At 31.3% G+C, this 24,066-nt stretch overlaps 2 protein-coding genes across 3 annotated transcripts; both read right to left on the bottom strand.

The window, feature by feature from the left end:
• Positions 1-1,020: 1,020 nt before the first annotated feature.
• On the bottom strand, positions 1,021-6,390 carry LOC111705371 (uncharacterized). The gene is made up of 7 exons (XM_023477886.1): positions 6,324-6,390; positions 5,792-5,835; positions 5,476-5,550; positions 3,963-4,012; positions 3,160-3,265; positions 2,023-2,107; positions 1,021-1,147 (listed from the first exon to the last, which is right to left on the bottom strand). Exons 1-7 carry the CDS (start codon positions 6,358-6,360, stop codon positions 1,092-1,094), a joined length of 453 nt encoding a protein of 150 aa, XP_023333654.1. The 5' UTR covers positions 6,361-6,390; the 3' UTR covers positions 1,021-1,091.
• A 2,324-nt stretch (positions 6,391-8,714) lies between these two features.
• LOC111705370 (intraflagellar transport protein 52 homolog) lies at positions 8,715-23,506 on the bottom strand. Of its 2 annotated transcripts, XM_023477884.1 has the most exons (16): positions 23,436-23,506; positions 22,474-22,561; positions 22,082-22,166; positions 20,240-20,317; positions 19,498-19,544; positions 19,343-19,442; positions 18,618-18,674; positions 17,497-17,538; positions 16,911-17,003; positions 16,244-16,359; positions 13,752-13,893; positions 12,892-12,989; positions 12,423-12,495; positions 11,690-11,791; positions 9,990-10,085; positions 8,715-8,934 (listed from the first exon to the last, which is right to left on the bottom strand). In XM_023477884.1, the coding sequence occupies exons 1-16, from the start codon at positions 23,500-23,502 to the stop codon at positions 8,845-8,847; spliced, it is 1,374 nt and encodes a 457-aa protein (XP_023333652.1). In that variant the 5' UTR covers positions 23,503-23,506; the 3' UTR covers positions 8,715-8,844. The 2 variants fall into 2 exon arrangements, with proteins under 2 accessions (XP_023333652.1, XP_023333653.1); XM_023477885.1 differs by lacking the exons at positions 22,082-22,166; positions 22,474-22,561; positions 23,436-23,506 and adding an exon at positions 21,961-21,979.
• Positions 23,507-24,066: the final 560 nt, after the last annotated feature.

Here is a 24,066-nt window from a genome sequence, read left to right as displayed (position 1 = left end):
TTCAGCCGTTTTGACGTTTATTGGACACAAACAAACAAACACCCAAACAGACAAACCAAATTTATATATAGATTAAGTCAAGAGAAGATAATCCAAAAATTCTTTTTATATAATAAACCTCTTCAATCATCTATATATAAACTTTGCTTGTTTGTTTGTTTTTAACAGATAAACATCAAAACGGCTGAACCGATCGGCCCAAATTTTGTGTGGGACCTCGCATGACCCATGAAATAAGGTTTATGGCTGGTAGAAATTGAAATATTTTGCCCTGAAAAAATGTATAAATTGACTTCCAAAGTTGAAGGCCAAAATTTTTATAGAAAAGGGGGCGTGAAGCGCCCTAAAAGCCTATCATAAATATATTTCTTAAGAATTTTAACTACTGAGGATCGTCATGATAGGCGTGAAACATTATGTTTAGTATAATTCTTTTTTAATAAAAAATGTGAAGTTAAAAACTGAAATATACATATATATACCTCACCACCTTTTTGTATTAAAATTCTGAAACAATTAAATATGTCAATGATTGACAAAAAGGATCGACATCATTCAATTTTGAAAATTTTCCGCCATAACCTAAATAGTTTGTCATTTATATATATACATATATATATATATAACATATATAAATAAATATAAACCAAATGGGCTGAAAGTTTTTGTTTATCCCAACATAATTTTTTAAGAAAAGTAGTTTCTTGCACAATATTGACAGGGTTACATAAGAACTGTCATTGATTGATAAATCTAAAATAGTTTATCACTTATTTATCTTAAACTAGAGCAGAAACTTTTAAGATAACTTGTCACACGTTGATATTTTTCAAAGATAAGGCATTCTTTTATATTTTCTCACATTTTAAAATCGTAATCGTAAAGAAAGGGTGCACGGCCCACAACGGTACCCTTGCAGATTTAAATAAACTTAACAGTCGAATAGTTTTTGATAAAAAATAATTATTACATTTAACAGAAAAAAAAACTATTTCCCCGTATTAGATTTTAAAATGAATATAAGACATTTTATGTAGGTTTATTTTTTTAACAAAAGTCAGAAAACAATTTTTATTTTATTTTCTACAAATTTATTCCCAAATGATATACTCTCCGGATAAAACTTCAGAGAAAAGCACAAAATCCCCTGTATTGTCTTATTTACAACATTTTCTTCAATAATAAAGAAAGTGGAAATTTATGTGAAAAATGGTAAAACATTGATAAAAGTAAATTGAATGTAAAACTTCTCTTTGAGATATTAAAGATGGATGAATTATTTATCCAAGAGGCAAACTTTTAAGTGGAAGTTCTAAGGGACTGTTTTCGAAATTTAGAACGACATTCAGTTCAAATTCAGTACATGACAGATTCATACATTTAAACCTTTGTTTGATCAAATATGCATTAGATATCTTTGTATTTCTGACTGAAAAGTGATAATTTTCAATTATGATTACTCTCTGAAATTGAATTGCTGATTTATGGTGCAGAGGTAATGAAGGAAATTGACAAATTTGTTTAAAGAACATTGATGTTCATCAGGAATGTAACTCTTTGAAAGGAGTGCTCCTTAAAAATTTGTCGATTGTCCCTTTAAACTTTATGTTAGAACTTTATGTTTAAAATTTATGTTTGAATTTTATGTTTAAACTTTATGTTTGAACTTTATGTTTAAACTTTATGTTTGAACTTTATGTTTAAGCATAAAGTTTAAACTTAATTTAAACTTTATGCTTGAACTTTATGCTTAAACTTTATGTTTCAACATTAAGTTTAAACTTTATGTTCAAATTTATGTTTCAACTTTATGTTTCAACTTTAAGTTTCAACTTTATGTTTAAATTTGTGTTTAAACTTTATGTTTAAACTTGAAGTTTAAACTTTATGTTTAAACTTTATGTTTGAACTTAAGTTTAAACTTTATGCTTAAACTTGATTTTTAAACTTTATGTTTAAACTTTAAAACTTTATGTTCAATCTTATGTTCAAATGGACAGTTTATGAATTGTTGTAAAGTTCCTGCAAAACTATATCCTGGATACTGCCATGTGGCGGGTTTGTTCTTCTCTATCCAGAAGTGAGATATCCAGGCTAATCCATATCCCTGATACAGTGGTACCCATAAAACTTTGGAATGGGAAGACGACATTTAAGCAATTTTTCAGTATAATTGATGTTTCTTTATAGCAATAAGTTTATCATTAGCTTAAAAATCATCTTTTAAAGTCAAATGGGTCTGTGTACACTGTACAGTGTACACAGTTGATGTATTTCTTATTTATTGGACTATTTAATATCATGACTTGACTTCCTATTCCACAGATTTTTGCGCTCATGGTATAATGAATCTCAAGATCGAGACTCAATTTATAATTTTGAATGATCCAATTAATGCAAAAAATCATTTCCTTGCATTGGTTGATACTGTAAAACTGCTGCTTTAAACATCATTAAATACATGTAAGGATGTTTTAATCCATGTGTGTAGAGAAAGCCTTATGTAGTCATTTTCCTAACTTGATCAAATACATTGAAAAAAATACATTTTGAAATCTTGATTAGGTTTGCAAATTTTATTTTAAAAAGCTTTAATAATCTGTTAATAAAACACAAGCTTAGAATCCCAGCTTTGCTATACAGGAGCATCTATTTATATACTTTACTTGTCTGTTTGATTGCTTGTTTATATTCAATAAATGTCCATATGGCTGAACCAATCGCGCTCAAATTTTTTGCGATCCCAGGGAGGGTTTATGAATGATCAAAATAAAAAATTTGTGTTAAAAAGTTTTTAATTTTTGTAAAATTTTGAAAATTTTTGAAAATTCGCGATTTTATTATGAAATCCGCGAACTTTTTTTTTAACAATGTGCACAAAGAGAACATGTTTACAGTTGAAATAGAGGATGGGCGCGAAGAGCCCTAAAAGCCTTGCATATATAAATAAAATATAGACGACTTTTAAGTAAAAATGCTTTGCTCCCTAGCAAGTGTTTTCAAATTGCATGTTTAAAAGTAAACGAAGAGAAGCTGTTAATTGTTAATTCATGATTTCTCTTTGTTTACTTGTTTAAAAGCTTGGTAGAAATCTCTATAGAAATAGAAAGTCGTCTTTATTGTATTGATATATACGACGACGACTATAGATAAAAATACCTGGAACAAGCCTAGTATAGGTGTTGTAATATTAAACCCTGATGTTGTCATATTAGCCAAAAGACAAAGAACATTCAAACTGGCGATAAAATGGAATAGTTTGGTTCTAAACAAAATAATGAAACTTTCGTTTTTTTAAAGAAGCTGCCATTTCGACCATATTTGTCCATAGAGCAGCATGTCCGATTCACAAAGGCACCTTTAAAATGATTTGTCTGAAAATAAATGAATGTGATTCCCCGTATTTAAAAAAAATTAAATGATTATTTTCAATTGTGGTTTCTCTCTTAAAGTGGCATGAGCTGAAAACTTTGGAATATCCTTAATCCCGATCAGTTAATCAATCTGGAGATTAATAACAAGAGGATAACAAGCATTATTTAATCTGGAGATCAAGAGGAGATCAAGCATTAATCTCGATATCCACAATTCTAAAGTTTTCAGCTCAGGTAAGATTAAGACCGCTTAAATCGGAATTTCCATTCTGTATGAAGGGTCACTTAAAACTACATCTATCTATATTTACTTTGGGTGCCTTTGTTTCAGATTCTAACCCACTTTCTTGTTATGTTTTAAGGTTTAATTTTTTCTCCAAAACTTTGCAAATATAGTCTGAGGCTTCTCAGCAAAACACCATGCAGTTTGATATAACTGCCTGTATCTCACGCAGGACACAGTCAACTGTCTTATTCATTTTTTTCAATTTCTTTTGATTACATACATAAAAAGAGTTATTTATCAAATTTTTCATGAATTTTTTTGTTAAATTATTTGAAAGGTATTTGTTAGTTTTATTATTTTTCCTTGGTTGTTGATGCTCACACACATAGTATGGATAAAAACTCCAGAAATCCTGGGGGAGAAATCTCATTTAAAAAAATAATCTTTTTCTATATAATAAAGCTCTTTTCTCAATCAATCATGTGTTGAATACTTCTTTTATAATGAATATATATATATATATATATGTTTGTAAAACAATAGGCGGGTGTCGGTGATTGACAGGCTGTTAGTCTGGTTGATTAATTTGCAATTGATTAATTGATTGGCGAACTTGTTGATTTGTAGATTAGGCTCCTTAAGCAAATAAAATTAAATGACAATGTATTACTCAAGGAGAATTGAATAGAAGGAGGGGGTGATAGGGTTTCCGTACACTTTGCTGTGACGTTTTTGGACTGCTGATGAACTAGTTTTTGCGTAACAACAATAACAAAGGCAGCCGATCTAATGTAAACAAACATGAGTTAGTATACGGTGAATCTTCATCTAACGCCAAAGATGCGCCAGATGTCTGTTTATCATTTGTGTTATTGTTTACAATCTTTATTATTATTGTTACGCAAAAACTAGTCCAAAAACGTCACAGCAAAGTGTACCGAAACCCTATCGCCCCTTCTTCTATTCAATTCTCCTTGGTATTACTATAGTTGAATATTTAATAGTATAACTTACTAGTTGTCCGTGTCGGATTAAAAAGGAGTGTCGTGGACTAAACATTAATTCTAAATTTGTTACTGGGGTACTTAAGTAACTCAAGGGTTCTGCCTCAGTCTCTGACAAAGGAAAACAACAAACAGTAAAACATTTTAACCAGTCAATACTCAAATACGTAAATAATTATGCAATTTATAACAATTCTACTCACTCTATCCCCGTAGTAAATTTGAATTCGAACAGGACCTGCCCAGTTTGTACCGGCCTGCCAGATAACAGCGTGTACTGACCCGATCCTATGGTACAGTACGTCGCACTAACCAGAATAACATACGACAGGGGTCAATTTTCTTGGCATAGTCCCGTGCGAGGGCTAACTATGACAACTCCAATGGCGCGTTCAGACTTTTTACAGTACCCGGCCTAATCCTAGGCCTATTTGACCGACCCCACTGGCTTAGTCCACCGTGTACTTAAACAACCGGGTTTTTATTTTCAGAAGTAAGATCCAAATGTTTAGACTGGATCCATTAAATCCTATGATCCCTAATCACTCCTTAATTACTCAGATAAACCAAAATAGTAAGATATCTAATCAAACATTCAAAACTTTTAATACGCCAATATTTATTTTACAAAAACTGTATTTTTTCTAGGTTTGAAATACATCTGTTTATCTGTTTATTTGCAACCTTGTGTCCGAGTTAAGGAGCCTTAGAACCTAATCACCGACGCCCTGTTTATGTTTCAACAACATTATTTAAAAAATGTATTTTATAATCTAGTTTAGGTCCAGCCCCAGAGAATTGTTACAAATAGTTTTATCGTTTTTCTTTAAACATTTGCAAATGGATAAACAATAAACATAAGTATTTTTACCTGAAATGGTTTTCCTGTAACATCCAATCCTTTACCATGACTGTACTTGCCACAATCAGTTTTCACATGGCCACTCTTATAATAAAAAAATTCTTAAAGGGATATAATATTAAGTGAAATTTATTTACATGACAAGAGCGATTCACAACAGTACCTTGGTAACAATGGAGGAAATGTCAGACTTAAGCGCTATTCAAATCAAAATAAAACGGCGATTAATTCAGGTTTAAAGGGTACCGGTGTGAATCAAGCTTGCAACTCTTTAAGCAGAAATTGCAACGTCGACAGTTCCTTTGAAAAATCCTGTTAAACTTACTGGGGAGAAGACTAGTCCAGGAATATAACTGATAAAGAGCCCAGCTACACAGATACATACAATATTTGTCATCATTGCAAGATTGGGAAATGACAAAAATAGAATTCAATAAATTATAAACTAATTGGAATTTAAAATCAAATCAGACTTTTAGGGATGCCTACTATTCACTCAACCAAACTTAAAGTGAATTAACTATATAAAGTAAAGTTTTATAGTTTTCATTGTTCCATCTCTAAAACCTATTGAAGGCAAAATAAAGACTAATTTAAAAAAGAATAACATTAGATTCCTAATATGTGAAACTAAAGAGAAAAAGTAATGATAATATTTAGAAAATAAAAGCCTTAAATTATTTAAGGAAAATGTAGACGGTCAATTATTTGTTTAGATTTACAAACTTTAGAAGAAGAAAAAAATAAAAAGCATAAATAAAAAGAAAATGAAGACTAACTTAGTTTCAAGAAAAGAAAGATCAGAAAATTAAACGGGTTATAAAAGATAGAAAAAGGGTAAAAGTCAAAATATTATCCTATGGTGCTGTACAGTAGGACTTTTGTATTTTTCATTTTTTCTAAAAAAATGAAAAATACTAAAATATCTAACACGCAAAAGTAACAATCAAAAAGATAAGAATTGTCTTCTTTTTATACTTTTATAAAATCATATGCCCTCCATCCTTGCACGCACACATGCACACTACTGACTACATGATGTATAATACACTTTTCACGATAAACATTCACTGTTAATTTTGTTAATTTGCAATCCACTATAGAAAGTGTTCTGTATAGTGTGGATGGTACGGGATGTATCCTATGGACCCTAGACTTGTTTGTATTCTTTGAACTCTTCTATCTCCAGTCAGCCCTTATCACAACAGAAGCAGAAAGACAACTGTAGAGTAGATTGAGATTCTAAGAAACTGAAAACAACCTTGAATCTGATTTTATACATGAGTTAAAGGGACCGTTCACTTATTTGGGTAATGTCAGGGTAAACTAAACAGTCTATTAGCTGTTGATTGGTATTAGTCTTACTTTTTAATGACAACTGTGGCTCATATTCTTAACGAACAATCGTCTTTTTCTCCGTCCACAGTTGTCTTTGAAAAATAAGACTAATACCAACCAACAGCGATTTGGCTGTTTAGTTTACCCTGAAATTACTCAAATAAGTGAACAGTACTTTAAATGCTTTAAACATATCATAATAGAAATAAAATTTTATTCGAGCGGGAACTTTTGATATATGGATTCCTATAATCAAGGGCGTTTACAAAAATAAATCTAGGGGGAGGGCGAAATCTGCGCGAAGCGCAATAATTTTTTTTTGCATCCCCCCAGGAGCTCCCAGCGGGGGGGCAAAATTGAACTGTAAATTCAAAACATTTGGCTTCTTAGATATCAGGCATAAGTATAAAATACTAAAAGGTACACATACAGTCTAACTACCTTGCATGTACTATACTTTATCTCTCCTTCAAACAAAACTAGGAGAAAAAAGCATTGTTTCTAAAAAATCGACATTTTATTATACTGTTATTTTAGTAATAATTCGTATTTAAACTAGAGATAGTAAAAGACATTTTTGAAAATGAAAAACTCAACTTAAACTTAAATTCTATGATATGAAAAAAAGGACAGAGGTCCAGAAAATAATTATGACTTGTAAAAGTTTCTGTTTTGAAATAAAGTAGGAGTACAATTTTAATCTATATAATAATGCTCTTCATTCATTTATATGTTTGCTATGGCTGGCCAAACGGCTGAATCAATTATGCTGAATTTTAGTGAGGAAACTCATGGGTACCCTTGGGGATGACAAAAGCTATATAAATCATAAGTTTTTGTTTTAATTCGTTCTTTAAAACTCCACGGTCAACGCCTGGCACTTAATCTAGTTTGTAATAAAAAGAAAGATTACAAAACGGCGGTGCAATGAATAAAGTAAATTAAATCCAAATTAAAAAAAGCAAAAAATAGTCTTTTACTACCTCCCAAACTCAAGCCTTTGTGGCTTGGCATTTAAAAATAATTGTTTTACTTCGCTATTCCTGATAGGACCCATCTGAATAGGATTCTAGATAAATTTTTCATTCGGACTTCTGTCATGGTGGCTCTGGTCCACATATACAATCTTCTTATAGTGCACTGAATGAACAGCAAACTAATTTTTCATGTTCTTCACACTTGAGTTTAAGATTTGAAAAGTGTGAAATCTCTGAATTCTAGGGGGGGTGGCTACGCCCCCCTCTTTACAGGTCTAGGGGGCAGTCCCCCTTGCCCCCCCCCCCTGTATACGCCCTTGCCTATAATCACGAATCACGAATCTGGGCACTTTTGAATCCAGGGCTTCATGGGATATTGAATAAAGATTAAAGGAATTGAGTCGTTGTCACAAACTAAAATTGTCTAACCCCTATATCTTAGTAAATTGATGGTACAAACCTTTGATATTTCAAACTTAGTTTATTTGATGTACCAGCCTTCATAGTTTGAAACATCTAAGGTATATTGGGTTGTAAAGATATAGGGATTAGAAAATCTGAGTTTGTGGCAAAGACAACAAATCTTTTATCTGGATCAGGCTCATTGATCTCCATATCTACAATTCAAGAGTTTGCATCTACGTTCAACGGTTTTAATGTCTTTTTTATAATTCAGTATTTTTTGAAAACAATTTAAATATTTGTTAATAAACATTATCTCAAAACTAGTTTTGCTGTCTGAATTCTTTTTTCCATTCCCTTAAGCTCTCATAACAAGGAGTAATTTAAAGATACTCCGAGATGCAACTCTAGAAATGGAGAATCACTAGAAATGACTTACCTAGTCCCTTTCAAGTTTCAGGACCATTTTATTATTCTTCAATTATCACAGATCAAAGACTAATTTAAAGTTTAAAAGAAAGTTCCATAAAATTAAAATAAATTAATATATATATTATATTTACATTTTTTTCTTCATAAATCAAGACAATTCTTGATCTGCACCATAGATAAAACAGATGCACTTGTATTATTAATAACATTGTTCCAATAATAACAATATTTAATCGAAATGTTCTTCGTCGAATGCGTGATTTATCTTCTTGAACTCAACTATGTGCGCGAACACGAACTCTAGAATGTGCTTTGCATCCTGAAAATATATAGTTTAAAAGTCAAGGCCGAAAAATATTGACAATGCAATTTAAAGTTGACACTTGAGTGCAAAAATGGGGGTAGGGTTTCCAGCGAACGAAACGTTTCGCGAAAAAATGCAAAAATTTTTGTTCGTATATCGCAAACTTTAAGCGAATTTTTTTTCTCGCAAAAACCATATGCATTTTTTATTCTGATTTTTTTCGAGAAATTTTCACATTTTTTCGCGAGCGAACGAAATGCGAAAATTTTCGTTGGAAACCCTTTATGAGGGGAGGGAAGTAAAAACAATAATATTTAAATATTTCTAATATTGTCTTCCTTATTAGAATTTTAGAAATTGAAAAAATTCGAACTCTTTTATATTTGTTCGAATGAAGCCAGATAAAAATCAGACTACATTTTTGAAATACAATAAACACGTAAAGCACGTCGATAAAAGAAAGAAGGAAGGGTAAGTTTATTGTGCATCCCCAACCTCCTGTGCTAGTTTGTGATTAGGTGTGGGGTGGAGGCTTCGTTACCTGTGCCCCCCATAGAGTAGTTTTTTAGGAATGGGTAAAGGGGAGGTATGTTACCGGTGCCCCCTGGAATACTTTAGGAATGGATAAAGGGGGGTGGGGTTTGTTACCAGTGCCCCCTGGAGTAGTTTATGAATTGGTAAAGTGGGGTATGTTACCTATGCCCCTGGAGTAGTTTAGGAATGGGTAAAGGGGGGGTATGTTACCGGTGCCCCCTGGAGTAGTTTAGGAATGGGTAAAGGGGGGTATGTTACCTATGCCCCTGGAGTAGTTTAGGAATGGGTAAAGGGGGGTATGTTACCTATGCCCCTGGAGTAGTTTAGGAATGGGTAAAGGGGGTGTATGTTACCGGTGCCCCCTGGAGTAGTTTAGGAATGGGTAAAGGGGGGGTATGTTACCACCTGTGCCCCCTGTAATTAGGAAGGGGGATCCTGTGCCCCGCTGTGAACGTTTAGGATTAGGAAGGGGGAAGGATACCACAGGGGGATGGGGTAGTTTAAGATTAGGTATCGAGGGGGGGGGGGGTTGTTACCTGTGCCCCCTGTGGAAGTTTAGGGTTAACTCCCAATATCTCTCCACACTCTCTGATATAGTATTCAAGATCTTCTTCGCCACATTTATTTGTCACCTAGTACAATCTTAGTTATCTAATATCTTGGTTTGTTTTCATGTATTTGAGGTTTTATATTTCAGGTTCTCATGTTATCATGCATTTATGTTTTCATGTATTTGAGGTTTTATATTTCAGGTTCTCATGTTATCATGCATTTATGTTTTCATGTATTTGAGGTTTTATATTTCAGGTTCTCATGTTATCATGCATTTATGTTTTCATGTATTTGAGGTTTTATGTTTCAGGTTCTCATGTTATCATGCAATTATGTTTTATACTGTTTTATGCTTTCAAGTTTATGTCTATTTGTGTAGAGCTAAAAACTTTAGAATAGGATATCCTTAATCCTGATCGCTTAATCTCAATATCCACTGTGGAAACTTATGATCTTCTTAATCCTCTCTTTTGGTACACTCTGATAAATATAATTTGAGGCACTTTAGTGGATGAAGATGAATAAAAAAAGGAGATCAAGCATTGATCTCAATGGCGTCAAACCTTATAGAAATCCAACGTATGGACCCGCTACGTATAGCAACATGGCGTATTTTCCGGGAGAACATTTTTTATATTTTTGAAAAATTGAATTATTAGTGTAAAGTAAATATAATTTTCATAAAATCCTTTTATTTAAATGGTAAAACGAAATTTTATGAAATCATAATAGCATTACTGGAGAACTTTTTTTTATACTTTAAAGAATTTTTTCCAAACCTAAAATGTACGTATTAAACTATTTTGCTCCTTTAATGTCTAGATTATGTTAAAAAAAATAGAAATTATGATAATGATAATGATAAGCTACAATATTTTACAAAAACGTTTAATTTTTCAAAAATATAAAAAAAATGTTCTCCCGGAAAATACGCCATGTTGCTCTACGTAGCGGGTCCATACTTTGGATTTCTATAAGGTTTGACGACCAAAATTCTAAAGTTTTCAGCTCAGGTTTATGTTTTATAGTTAAATGCTTTCATCGTCAGTTAAATTTTATTCTTTCATGTTCTCATGTGTTCATGTTTTTATGTTTTCATGTCTTCATGGTCTCATGATTCACATGTCTTCATGTTCTCATTTCTTTATATGTCTTCATGTTCTCATGTTCTCATGTTCTCATGCTCTCATGATCGCATGTCTTCAAGTTTTCTTTTTCTCATATTTAATGTCTTCAAGTCGTTTCAAAATGTTAATAATTTCTTTCTTTTTCATTTTTTATCTATTTTAAGTTACACAATTTGTTGCTCTTATTTTTTTATGAATATCAAGTTTATTGAAAATATTTCTCCTAATCAATCCTATCAATGATTTATTGATCAAATATTTGACATTTTAATCATTGCATGAGCAGCTTTAGCATCCTATCCTGTAATCTATAAATAGAAATTGGATTTTTCACTTCATATTGATAACAAATTTTTTGTATAAAAAATGTAATTCTTAACAACATTTGCACAGTGAACACTAAGGCTGAGCGTCGTAAATTAAAAAATACAGGTCTTCATGGAACGATTCACATATTTTTTTCTCGTAAATTTTTGTCGTAAACAATTTCAAAAAATTAAATTGTGTCACCACGCAAGCAAATTCTGGATGTTGAATTGGTAAAGTCTTTTGTTTACCTGGGCCAGCCTGGATTTATCACTGGAGAAAGCTTCATCAAGATCAAATAGTTCCAGCTGGGGATCTGGAAGGTTCCGGAATTGTGGCGGGAAAACTGCCGCCTGAATATGATTGTTGGCGCTTTAAAATGTCGTCTTTGTGTTAATTTTTTGATAATTTGGTAGGACCATTAGAATTTAGTGTGAGTTCAATAAATAATATTTAAAAAAATCTGATTTTCTAAATTTTTATTTATTTTATTTATTGATTTTAATGAAACTTAAAACTCACAGAAGATGAGACTCTAGCAACAGCTGTACGGGATTTATTCAGCCTTAGTTCTTCTTACATTCAAGGTTCACTTGAGCTTTGAAGTTTTTAAACTAAGGTGTTAGGCGATGATATCAATATAATGAAGACGACTTTCGACCTTAACATTGATTTATATCAAGCTTTAAAGCAGTATGGATACATAAAAACAAGGAAACAGATAAACTGTCCATTAAAACAGTTGTAAATTTGTGATTTAAAAAAACCTTGTTAACAATAAAAACTCAAATAAACCCCTCATATTGATATTACCGCCTACTACCGTATGTTAAAGGATAACACTTTTTAAAAAAAACTTCAGATTGGTATATCTAAAAGTTTCAGGTCATCATTAAACGTTCATACTTTGTGGTTAAGCATATCACATACTTAATCAAAATCCCCAAGAAAACAAAATATATATTTAAAAGACTTTTCAAATACCTGTAAAGGAGGCAGGGGTGTTTCAAACTGTGGGGTGATGAGCTTTAGAGGATCATGTTTTACACCTAGATCCCTAACAAGTCATCACATTACTATATTATGAATACACATTACAAATTAGCAGTGTTTTTCATTACATTTTTTCTGAATTTAACAAAAAGCACAATTATAAATTTGAAACGTACAAAATCTAGCTTTTTGAAGTTCTTTACCATTTAAAACTTTGCCTGATATTGACTTAATCAATTGAATGTGTTTTTCTCGTTAAAAATTGATCTTTTTTATGGTGGTTTTTATGTAAATGTTTTATGCTATAGAGAAAATAGCGGGGGAAATTAAGGGAAATTAACAAAATTAAAAACATTTTAAACAAAATCTTAAACAATTTCGATGAGATAAAGTTTAACGGTTAGCGTTGCATGAGTATCAGGCATGTCCCTGTAAGAAAATTATACATAAAAACTCTTACTTGAAGGTATTGATGACTTTTGGAACCATGCTGGTGTGAACAGAATAGAGATTGGATTTAAAGAGTCTAGTGTAGTCAGAGGGAATATCCTCACTTTCCTGATTATAAAAATATATTCATTTTTTTCATCTAATTCATCTAATTTTTAGCACAAAAAAAGGCTATCCTTGTATGTGGGGATTTATAATTAGAACAATATAATGAGCCTGTGTCTGGTATCCTGGTATAATCTTATATAATTAACCTGTGTCTGGTATCCTGAATCCTGATATAATCTTTTATAATTAGCCTGTGTCTGGTATCCTGATATAATCTCATATAATTAACCTGTGTCTGGTATCCTGATATAATCTATCTGAATCTCATATATTTAACCTGTGTCTCGTTTCCTGATATAATCTGAATCTAATAAAATTAACCTGTGTCTGGTATATTGATATAATCTGAATCTGATATAATTAACCTGTGTCTGGTATCCTGATATAATCTGAATCTGATATAATTAACCTGTGTCTGGTATCCTGATATACTCTTATATAATTAACCTGTGTCTGGTATCCTGATATAATCTGAATCTGATATAATTACTGAATCTAATAAAATTAACCTGTGTCTGGTATATTGATATAATCTGAATCTGATATAATTAACCTGTGTCTGGTATCCTGATATACTCTTATATAATTAACCTGTGTCTGGTATCCTGATATAATCTGAATCTGATATAATTAGCCTGTGTCTGGTATCGTGATATAATCTGAATCTGATATAATTAGCCTGTGTCTGGTATCGTGATATAATCTGAATCTGATATAATTAGCCTGTGTCTGGTATGCAGGATATAATCTGATATAACTAACCTGAAGGCAGACCCTAGGTGTATCAGCTAACCAGGCTGTGTCTGGTATCATGATATAATCTGATATCTCTGGATCCTCGGCGTCCATCTTGTTCAGCTCAAATTCATCTGAGGTTAGGAAACTGAACACTATATCCTTCACCCTAAACATTCAGGGTTTTAAGACAAGCAAGAAAAAGTCTGAATCAAGTTTTACAAAAGTAAAAAAATATGCAAAATTATGTAAAAATAGGCCGCATTGATCATTACTCATTACAAACATATTTATTATTTTAGTTATTACGTTATCTTCGAATTCTTCAACACATGAAATATTCATTCTTGTATTTAACAGTTCTTGTAAAATCGGTACTTTCCATGCATGCAGCATTTTCCAATGGGACATCAAAATATTTTATTTGTTTCTTCACTAGCATTTTACCAAGATCAGATAGATTACAAACAATTATTTGCATTGAGGTTAATATTCATTAGTTTTCATACACTCTAAGAAATGTCAAATTTCATCAAATAAAAAATTGTTGAAGCACCGGAGCCCAATTAAAATTTTCAAACGTTCATAAATGATAAATTTATCTTTCAAAATTTAAACCATACTTCTACTAATTGTTGAATTTGCCTCCGTTGCTCCTACAAATTTTGTTAGTAAAATAATTTTAGAAATAAGAAACAAAATTTTTTGTAAATGGTATAATGGAAATTTTAACTGTAGTCCCAACTACGTTGAAAACTCACCCCCCTTTCCAGAACTAAATTTTCAAGTACACATTACTTACTAATGGAATATAACAGGTAACAAAGTAAAAAAAAAAGAATAAAGAGCCAGAAAAAGTTTGAACAGGTACTTTGAAATTTCTTTTAGTGTACTAAACGATGTGTTTGAACTATTAAAATTAACCGAAGCCAGTTCGAACTCTGATAATTGGTTAATACTGATTTCAACTATTTAGCTGAATATACTGCTGCTCACTTCTGATTGGTTAAAGAGAGTGTCTGGCTAGAAATGTTTGTTGAGCTAAGAGTGCTGAATTCTAAGGACATTTAAAAAAATCATTTTGCGCTATTATTTAGCAATCATACACCGTAGTTCAAACGTCTTACAGGTCTCCAGTGATTTCTGAAAAAAATTCTACAATACCATGCACTATCAGCTCAACTAATATGTCTCAGCCAGCCACTCCCTTTGAAGACAACTTGTATTAAAGTGTAAACACATTGTTGTTTTACAGGGCCAAATCAAAATACACTTAACTGCTAATATATAAATAACTAATTGTGCTGAAAGGCATTTGTTTGGGTTTAATAACGGATACAGTGCACCTTAGAATAATTATTCCAATTTTATTTAATTTTATGTATGACCAATACTAGTTTGGGCTTGTTAAACATTATTCGTGTTGAAACATATTTACACAACTTGACAAATATAAGAATTAATCATTATGATTAAATATTAAATATCATCATAAGTACGTTAAACGATATTTCTAAAAAATAAATATTCGTTCAACAACAAAGTCAATGTATAAGGTTACCCACAAAGAATGAGCCTGTAAAGACGACTTAAAACTTAAAAGATATACGATCCCAAGGTTCAATTAAGTCTCCTGGCTTGGATAACGTCTTGAAATGCAATTAAAGACACAATTAGTTTAGTTTCCGGGAATCATGAATATGAGGAAACAGACAATAAAAATTTCATACAGTCCTCTCTGGAAACCCTTTTCTTTTAAAACGACGGTAGACTGTAGTGTAGACGTAATAACAATGCAAGTGGGCCCCGATATAAATTTACAATAATTTACAATTTATATAAATTTAATATTATTTACAATGGTGTTTTGTAAATCTTTGTCTCTTCATGGATTATTGTGGTTTACTTGTTTTTCTTTTTGAAAACTGTTATGGACTCTCTATACTGTGACTTGCAGAGTTATTTAACTCAAGGATACTTAAATATAAAGGCTTAAAGGGATTTACTTCAAGGATACTTAAAAATAAAGGTTTAAAGGGATTTACCTCAAGGTTACTTAAATATAAAGGTTAAAAAGGGAAATACCTCAAGGTTACTTAAATATAAAGGTTTTAAGGGATTTACCTCAAGGTTACTTAAATATAAAGGTTTAAAGGGATTTACCTCAAGGTTACTTAAATATAAAGGTTTAAAGGGATTTACCCCAAAGTTACTTAAATATAAAGGTTTAAAGGCATTTACCTCAAGGTTACTTAAATATAAAGGTTTAAAGGGATTTACCTCAAGGTTACTTAAATATAAAGGTTTAAAGGGATTTACCTCAAAATTACTTAAATATAATGGTTTAAAGGGAATTACCTCAAGGTTACTTAAATATAAAGGTTTAAAGGGATTTACCTCAAGGTTACTTAAATATAAAGGTTAAAAAGGGAAATACCTCAAGGTTACTTAAATATAAAGGTTTTAAGGGTATTATTATAATTATTATCATTATTATCATTATTATTATTAGCACATACTTAGAGTTGTCCTCCTTGTCTATGAACTGATCTGTCAGCATAGCTGAGCTCCCGAGCACAGCGAGTTTGCCACCCCCTCCTCCTGGATGACTGTACAGGGCTAGTACTGGCCGCTCCTGACAAAACCGGTTTTAAAACCAACAAAAAACAAATGTTTTGTTCATTCCTTTTCAAAACTGTTCATGAACATATAGGATAAGACTTCAGAGACAAATGCAAAGAATTCATTTAACATACAGGGTTACCCCACCCCACAAAGGATGAGACTGTAAAGACGACATTAAACTCTTTAAATCTGACGAGTCCAAGGTTGAATTAAGTCTTCTACCTTGAATACAATCTTTAAATTAGCTTATATATTTATTAGGAAAAACAGACAGACGTTTACGATTGCAGAGAATAATAAATTATAAGGAAACAGACAGTATACATTCTGTACAGTCGTCTCTGAAGTCTCATCCTTTGTGGGTAACCCTGTATACTCCCTGCCGCTGAATTTTTTTGAAATATAGAAGTCAGACAAACAAATTCAAAATCATGATATATAAATAGTTGCAGGTCGTCATTAAAGTTTCATCTTTTGTTTGTGACCAATTGTCCTTTATTTCTTAGATTATAAACAACCTCTAGTTATGATAACAATAAATTCTTCGAATGCTTTATTTACTTGTGGAAATGAGACGCTGCCTGTTGAGAGGACGGCAACAGCGGGCCGAGCCACATTTAATGTTGCTCCGTATGCGTATAGAAAGGATATTGCCTAAAATATAAGTTCCTCAAATATGTTTCGATATTTTCACAATTTAAATGAGCATCACTTCATTTAAGCAAAGTAATTGAGTCTTTGTCACAAAATCAAATTTTATAATTCCTTTATCTTTGCTGCCTGATGGTGTAAACCATTGATAAACTTAATTTACAGAATTCATAGTTTGAAATATATAAGGTCAAAAACAATGGGTTGTAAAGATGTAGGGATTAGAAAATCAGACTTCGTGGCAAAAACTTATAAAATCTTCAAATCTGATATGATGAATGAATGTATAGCTGATATTGAAAATTCACCTTTTAAAGAGTTAAAATTTAATCAATTCGGTCTTTTTTAATTTATCTTTTATCTACACTTTTCCTTCAATATCTCTTATACAAACTAACTTTAGTACTAGACAGCCAATACAATAATTGCTTTTCCTAATTATTTAATTAATCAATTAATTACTTAATTATTCAATTATAATATTAATTAAGTTAACCTGAGAGTCTAAATTATCATCAAGCATCAGACCCGACAATCCCTAAATATAAAAATACAATAATTATATATATAAAAATTAATGTCTATACAGTGATTACTAGAAAACTCTGAAATAAGAAGAGGGGGGTTTATAGCAATAATTAAGATACAAAGCAAATACTTTTACTAAACCCTTATTCAATCACTAATTAAGTGAAATGGGACGGTTTACATTTCAGAGTTATTCTCCACATGCATATGGGTAAGTCTTTCATGACCACAAGTTGAAGCTGCTGAAATTCGTTAAAAGGCATTTGATTTGATCTAATAAGTTAAAGAAGAGAAAGGAAATTAGTCTTTGTCACGAACTCAAATTTTCTAATCCATATTTCAAACTTAAATTATTTGACCCAACAGAATTCACAGTTAGAAATAAATAAATTTTATGATTTTGGGTTGCAAAAACATTGAAATGAGAAAATCAGAGTTTGTGGCAAAGACTTAATTCCTTTTAAAAAGGTTAGAAACAAAAACAAACAAAAAACAGTCGTAAAACATCGCACATGAACTTGCCACAAACTCTGTTTTTTAAACCTGTATATCTTAGCATCTCGATTTCATAAGCCTTTAAAATTGCAAACTTTTAATTCTGTTAGATCAAATTATGAAAGTTTTAAATATCAAAGAATTAATTTTTCCAGGTTGTAAAGATTTGTAAATTTGAGTTTGTGGCAAGGATTTAGTTCCTTTCTGAGTTTATAAAGTTTAATTACATGAGTAAAATTCAAATTGTACTGTTTACATGCATTCTTACAGTTTATTACTATACACCAAAATGCGGGCCTTACTAGATTAAAAATTCCTGGGATATTTGTTTTAATAAAAAAAGTTTAATTTTTTACTTAAAAAGTTACTTTGGTCTCAATGTAAAAAGTCAGATTTTTTCCAATTAATGTCAACTCATCTTAAATATTCAAAATATTTATAAGAAGTATGGAGGGGGGGGGGGCGTGTGATAAGAGGTTAGATGACGAGGTGAAGCCCTTTGAGGGGGGGGGGGGGATTTTAGTTCCACATATTCAAATATAAAGATGAAAAGGGAGGAAGTGTGCAGGTGCATATATTCTACTTCTGGTTTACCTTTCCAGCTATTTCAGTTACAGCTCGGTTTAAAACTCCATTTTGTATCAAACATTCCTAAACATAGAAAATATTAAATAACAGTCGTTTTACATTTAAATCACTATATTATGTACATGGAACACTCACAATCTTTAAACACATGATTTTATCCGTATTTTCAATATGAAAGAATTGAACTCCCATGCGCGGATTTATTAAATGTTACAAAGAAGGATGTTGACAGAAATAAATATTTTTATCAAAAAAATCCAGAAAACGACATCTTCTTCTTGTACAAAGAATTCCAATTTGATTTTGAATAACATTGACTGGCCCTTAGATTTTAAAATGTTAAGGCAGCGCTCATATTTTCAATATGTAAATATTTTGACATTGCATTAGTTTTTCTTCGGCAAAATGATAATTTTTCATTTTTTTTTTAATATTGAACTATGTACTGTTTTATTTGTCATAAAGGTTATAGTTGTTCTACAGTTGTCGGTGTTAAACCAAAACAATGAAGACGACTTTTCTGTTTAAATTTCGATTGTTAACAAGCTTTTTTCAAAATAGTAAGTTGACAAGTTTTTAATTGACATCTTCTCTTCGTTTCCCTGTTTACGTGATTCCATGCTGTAGAAATCAAAATTGAAATCGAAAATCGTCTTCATAATATTGTAGAATATATATATATATATTCTACAATATTTATTCTATTAATTTAGATTTTTTTAATTGATTACCTTCGGATGAAAGTATTTGTAGAAGTTTGTTCTGACAACAGAATCATTGTTCACCATTATCCCACATTCCTCAAGCAGAAAGTTTATGTTTGTTCCAAACCTGAGAAAATTGAAGGATTAAATGTCGTCTTTTATTTACGCGGAGAATTGTTTACCTTTTTTCCCCTCCATCTCCCAACATTACTAGAATAGAGCCTCCTAACTATATCAAAACCAAACTTAAATTTAATTTTATTTTCGGGCGGGTGGAGGGGGGGGGGGGATAACGTATATTAGTTTAAAGAAGTTTTTTGTTTTGATATCATTTTTTGTCCTTATATTTTTCATATATATTAGATCTTTTTGTTGGGTTTCGTTATTAGAATAATCCATTTTTTGTTGTTGTTGGATTTTGTTTGGGAATATTGATGCTATAAACAATTGAAAAGGCAGACAACATTTTTTAAAACCCAGGACAACATTTTTTTCTTGTTGTTATCAAAACAATACTGATAAAATATGTTTCAAGAATAAATATTGCATAAAAAGTTCTTTCGCGAGACAACATTTCAGATTCTAAAAAAACATCATTTTTGGGACACCCTGTTAGCAACAAGGTTGCCCACAAAGGAAGAGACTATAAAATAACTTTTAAAATATTAAGATTTAAAGGTTAAATTAAGTCTAATCTGAACCAATAGAAAAAGTATGGCGGTAACATCTATCTTTCTATCCATCTCATTATCCAATCAAAGTTATGAATCCTTAAATCGGCGCTATCAGTAAATGGAAATATTTACTGAAACTATAGTGAGGGAATAATAAATAAAAGGGATCAGACAGAATAAATTCCGAACAGTCGTCTCTTAAGTCTCATTCTTTGTGGGAATTCCTGTATATTTGTATTGGTTTAGTTGCCTCGAGATATTTCTTGAGATTGTTAATTTCTGTTTCAGTGAACTTATCTCTAGGACCAGCTAACACGAACACACGAGCCTAAATATATAGTTTTTTTAAATTTTATATATATAAGTAAATATATTATATATTATTTATTATAAATAATTCCACTGCTATAACGAACCCCCCAACATCTTGTGCGTGACCTCGGCTAATCAAAATTATACTACTTTATCTCGAGTTACTTATTATCTTAAATGTTTAAAATCAAATTTAATTATAAAATCATTTTAACCCTATAGTTTGTCCAGCTAGCTGATAACTTTAAAGTATCTGTTCTAAAATTCTTTAAAAATGTTCGTAATTTTAGAATGCTTTTGAGTTTTTAATATTGAGAACGAAAGTTAATGTTTTTCCAAAAAGTGAGGTATTTGTTTTCCATTTGACAAGGGAAAGTAAAAACTAAATTTACGTTGAACTTTCCCGGTTTTGCAGGGTTCGTGTAGAAAAATAAAAATAATGTATTCAGGAATCGATTGGAAAATTATAATGCCATTCTAACTCAAACTTTGTTCAACATCTATTAATAGATTAAAGGGACTGTATGAGTAAATTCAAGTGAACCTTAATGCAAAATAGCAATAGCCCCATTCTAAACAGTACCCTTTCAAGAGACAGTTCATTTTTTTCGGTAATTTCATGGTAAACTAAACAGTCTATTAGCTGTTAATTGGTATTAGTCTTACTTTTCAAAGACAACTGTGGCCGGAGAAAAAGCCGATTTTTTGTTCAGACTTCGAGAGGACAGGGACGGTCCCATTACTATACTAGACGTTTTTCAGCAACAAAAACCCAAACAAATTAAACTTTGTCATATTTCAATGCCATTTTGTGTTGCTATTATATACTAAAATATGAAACTTTTCATATTTGAGTATAAGCAATAAATTTACATGTTTCTATTAAAAACTTGTAAACTGTATAAACTAAGACGACGTTCTCTACGACACTCAATTAATCATTATACGCAATTTCGGTTTGTAGATTCAACTCTGCGTTCGATGTAAATATAATATACACCTTGCTTGCAATGATGCATTTGTGAGTAATCCGAAATAGTTTATTTTTAAAACTTTCGAAGTGGGATGTGAGAACCACTCTCTATTCGGCTCTTTCTACACATACTTAGCTTCTGTCAGTACTCCAAGTCTAACTTGTCCAACCGCTGATATCTGTTATTGCCAGATAGGTCGAAAATCCTAGTTCCGCCCCCCCCCCCCGGTTGATGACACCCCTCAATCAGTTGTCTAGTTTATTAGACTTATTATCTTAAATGTTCAAAATTAAATCAAATTATAAAATCATGTTAACCCTAAGTTTGTCAAGCTAGTTAGTTAACCCCGAAATTACCCAAATAAATGAACGATCCCTTTAACCCTAAGTTTGTCAAGCTAGTTAGTTTACCCCTAAATTACCCAAATAAGCAAACGATCCCTTTAAAAGCTTTGTCTGATAAAGAATGTATTTTGTTTACAATTATGAAAATTGATTCTTTAAGATTGTGGTTTTCTGTTTTCACCTTCGGGAATTATCAGAATTAAACACTTTTAAAAATATTGAAAAACGAAAATATCTTCCACATTAATGTTTAGAAAAAGATTTCAAGGACACCGTTGTAAATCAGAGAAAGCTGCAAACAAAGTTATTTAATGCCCCCCCTGCACCCCCAATGGTTAAACCTGTGTGAGCATGTTCATAGATATTTAATGCCCTTGCACCCCCAATGGTTTAAACTGTGTGAGCATGTTCATTGTTCATAGATATTTAATGCCCCCTCCCTTGCACCCCCAATGGTTTGACCTGTGTGAGCATGTTCATAGATATTGTTGATTCTCCTAAATTATTCTGAACCTTCCAGTTCGCTTTCAGCTTACGTTGAAGAGACCTAAAGAAATGAAATTTTTAAAACCTAAAAAAATTAAAATGAAGAAAATGACAGAACACAATTTTGAAATTCCAAGAATTGGAAGGATAAAGAATGTTGCGCTGATTAATTAAAGACACCTTTTTTGACATCAAAAAGTTGACATATACTGAGATATCCTGAGATATCCTGAGATATCCTGAGATATCCTGAGAAAGACGAACAATGACAAAAGATGACAAATTTTCAGCCCTTGTTAATCAGCTTAGTAATGTTTCTAATCACTAATGGCACTTTTAATCTGAGACAATTAAATTAAAATACAGACCTGTAGTTCTCTGCAAGCTTAAACATTGGATCCTTGGTTTGATCGAAGATGATCAAATTTGATTTTCCTCCTGATGTTCCGCCGTTACCTGAACAATTTTCACATTAATCCAAAGTCTGAAGGTTACAAAAATTGATGAAAATTTTGCCAATTTCCTCTTAACAACTAAAGTTCAAACAAGTGTCTTCAGATGTTCCTGTTAAGCGCTTCACAAAATGATCAGTAAGCTAGTGAGTTAAAATCAAAGGCCAAAGTGTTGTGACCATTCAAAGTTGACCCAGTCTTATCAGTCTTAGCAGGATAAACAGGGTTACCCACAAAGGATTAGACTTCAGAGACGATTGTACGGAATTTGCACTATCTGTCTCATTATTTTTATAACTCTCTGCAACTGTAAATATGTTTCGCTCAGCTTGTCCATTCATATAATAAGCCATTAAAATACTAAATTCAAAGGAGAAGATTTTATTCAACTTAGAAATCGTCCTATTTTGTAAGTTTTAAATCCTCGTTGGTTAATTAATAGTGTCGAGCAAATGCACATATTCAAAGTAAACTTGTGGCGTCCAGCTTTGTGTATCAATCAATACATTTTTGAGAAATGTCTTGCCTGAAAGAATATTTGAAAAATAAAGGAATGTTTACAGTTTTCAGGCGTATATTTAATCTTTAAATTATTACGTAAAATGAACTTTATATCTGATATCAGGCATTATAATTTTAGAGAAACAAAGCGCCGAGAACCCTCAAAAGAATTGATTACTTGCAGCTCAAACTTTAAGGTTAAATCCCATAAACCTCTGATTTTTTTTAACTTTGACATTTTGACTTAACAGAATTTAAAGGTCTACGACATTTAGTTTTAAAAAAAGTGTTAGAAAAATAATGTTTGCGGCGATGAATTCAGTTATTTTGGGCGGGTTTCCATGGTTCATAGAAAATATTAGGTATTAAACTATTACCGTAGTTCATACTGCTTGGCTGGCTTGTTAGGCTCCCTAAAGAGAGATCGGTAGATACAGGAGCCATTTTAAAATCTGAAAAAATTTGTATATCAGAGAGATTTTTTATTCTAATTGCGAACACAATCGTTAAGGGAGATCAAACTGTTCACAATCTGTTAATATGTTAAAATTTTATGAAATATATTTTCTATGTGATTGAAAATTGTGTGTGATTTAATTGATTGATAAAAGATTGCGAAGAAATGCAATGTATTCAGTCAGTCAGTATATTGGAACAGTAGACGAGATTTCAACCCTTATTTAAAAAGATTCACAAAGTTAACACTGAAAACATTTAATGATCAAGTCACTTTCGTAATGATAAGAAGCCGAAAAAATGGATATATCTTTACAATTATTAGTTCCTATGCAATAAAACCTATGCTTTTCTTTACCTTCTGTTAAATGTGAAATAAAAATTTGATGAGCTACGAGGTTGCAAACTTTCTATGACCAGTAATTTCGCTTCAAATGAAATTCTTCCTCATTTTGAGATTCAAGTGTTGTAAAATAATTTTGAAAAATGTTTGAAATTAATTTAAAATTTGATAATCGTTCTTGTGTTCGTTTGTTGAAAAGTTTAATTAAT

This window comes from Eurytemora carolleeae, unplaced genomic scaffold (assembly GCF_000591075.1).
Source record: "Eurytemora carolleeae unplaced genomic scaffold, Eaff_2.0 scaffold659, whole genome shotgun sequence".
Lineage (NCBI taxonomy): Eukaryota > Metazoa > Arthropoda > Copepoda > Calanoida > Temoridae > Eurytemora > Eurytemora carolleeae.
The sequence above is the reverse complement of the archived record's forward strand: the minus strand, read 5'-3'. Positions and strand labels throughout refer to the sequence as shown.

Bases quoted from the DNA above. Each gene is read 5' to 3' on its own strand.
- LOC111705371 (XM_023477886.1), bottom strand. From the start codon at position 6,360: ATGAAAAATACAAAAGTCCTACTGTACAGCACCATAG. The intron at 4,013-5,475 runs GTAAAAATACTT...TTTCTCCCCCAG, and splicing joins TTACAGGAAAACCATTTCAG to GATTTCTGGAGTTTTTATCC. The intron at 1,148-2,022 runs GAACTTTACAAC...AAGACAATACAG, and splicing joins TCCAGGATATAGTTTTGCAG to GGGATTTTGTGCTTTTCTCT.
- LOC111705370 (XM_023477884.1), bottom strand. From the start codon at position 23,502: ATGGCTCCTGTATCTACCGATCTCTCTTTAGGGAGCCTAACAAGCCAG. The intron at 22,167-22,473 runs GTCTGTATTTTA...TCATTTCTTTAG, and splicing joins AAGCTTGCAGAGAACTACAG to GTCTCTTCAACGTAAGCTGA. The intron at 20,318-22,081 runs GTCAAACCATTG...CTATATATTTAG, and splicing joins CTATGAACATGCTCACACAG to GCTCGTGTGTTCGTGTTAGC.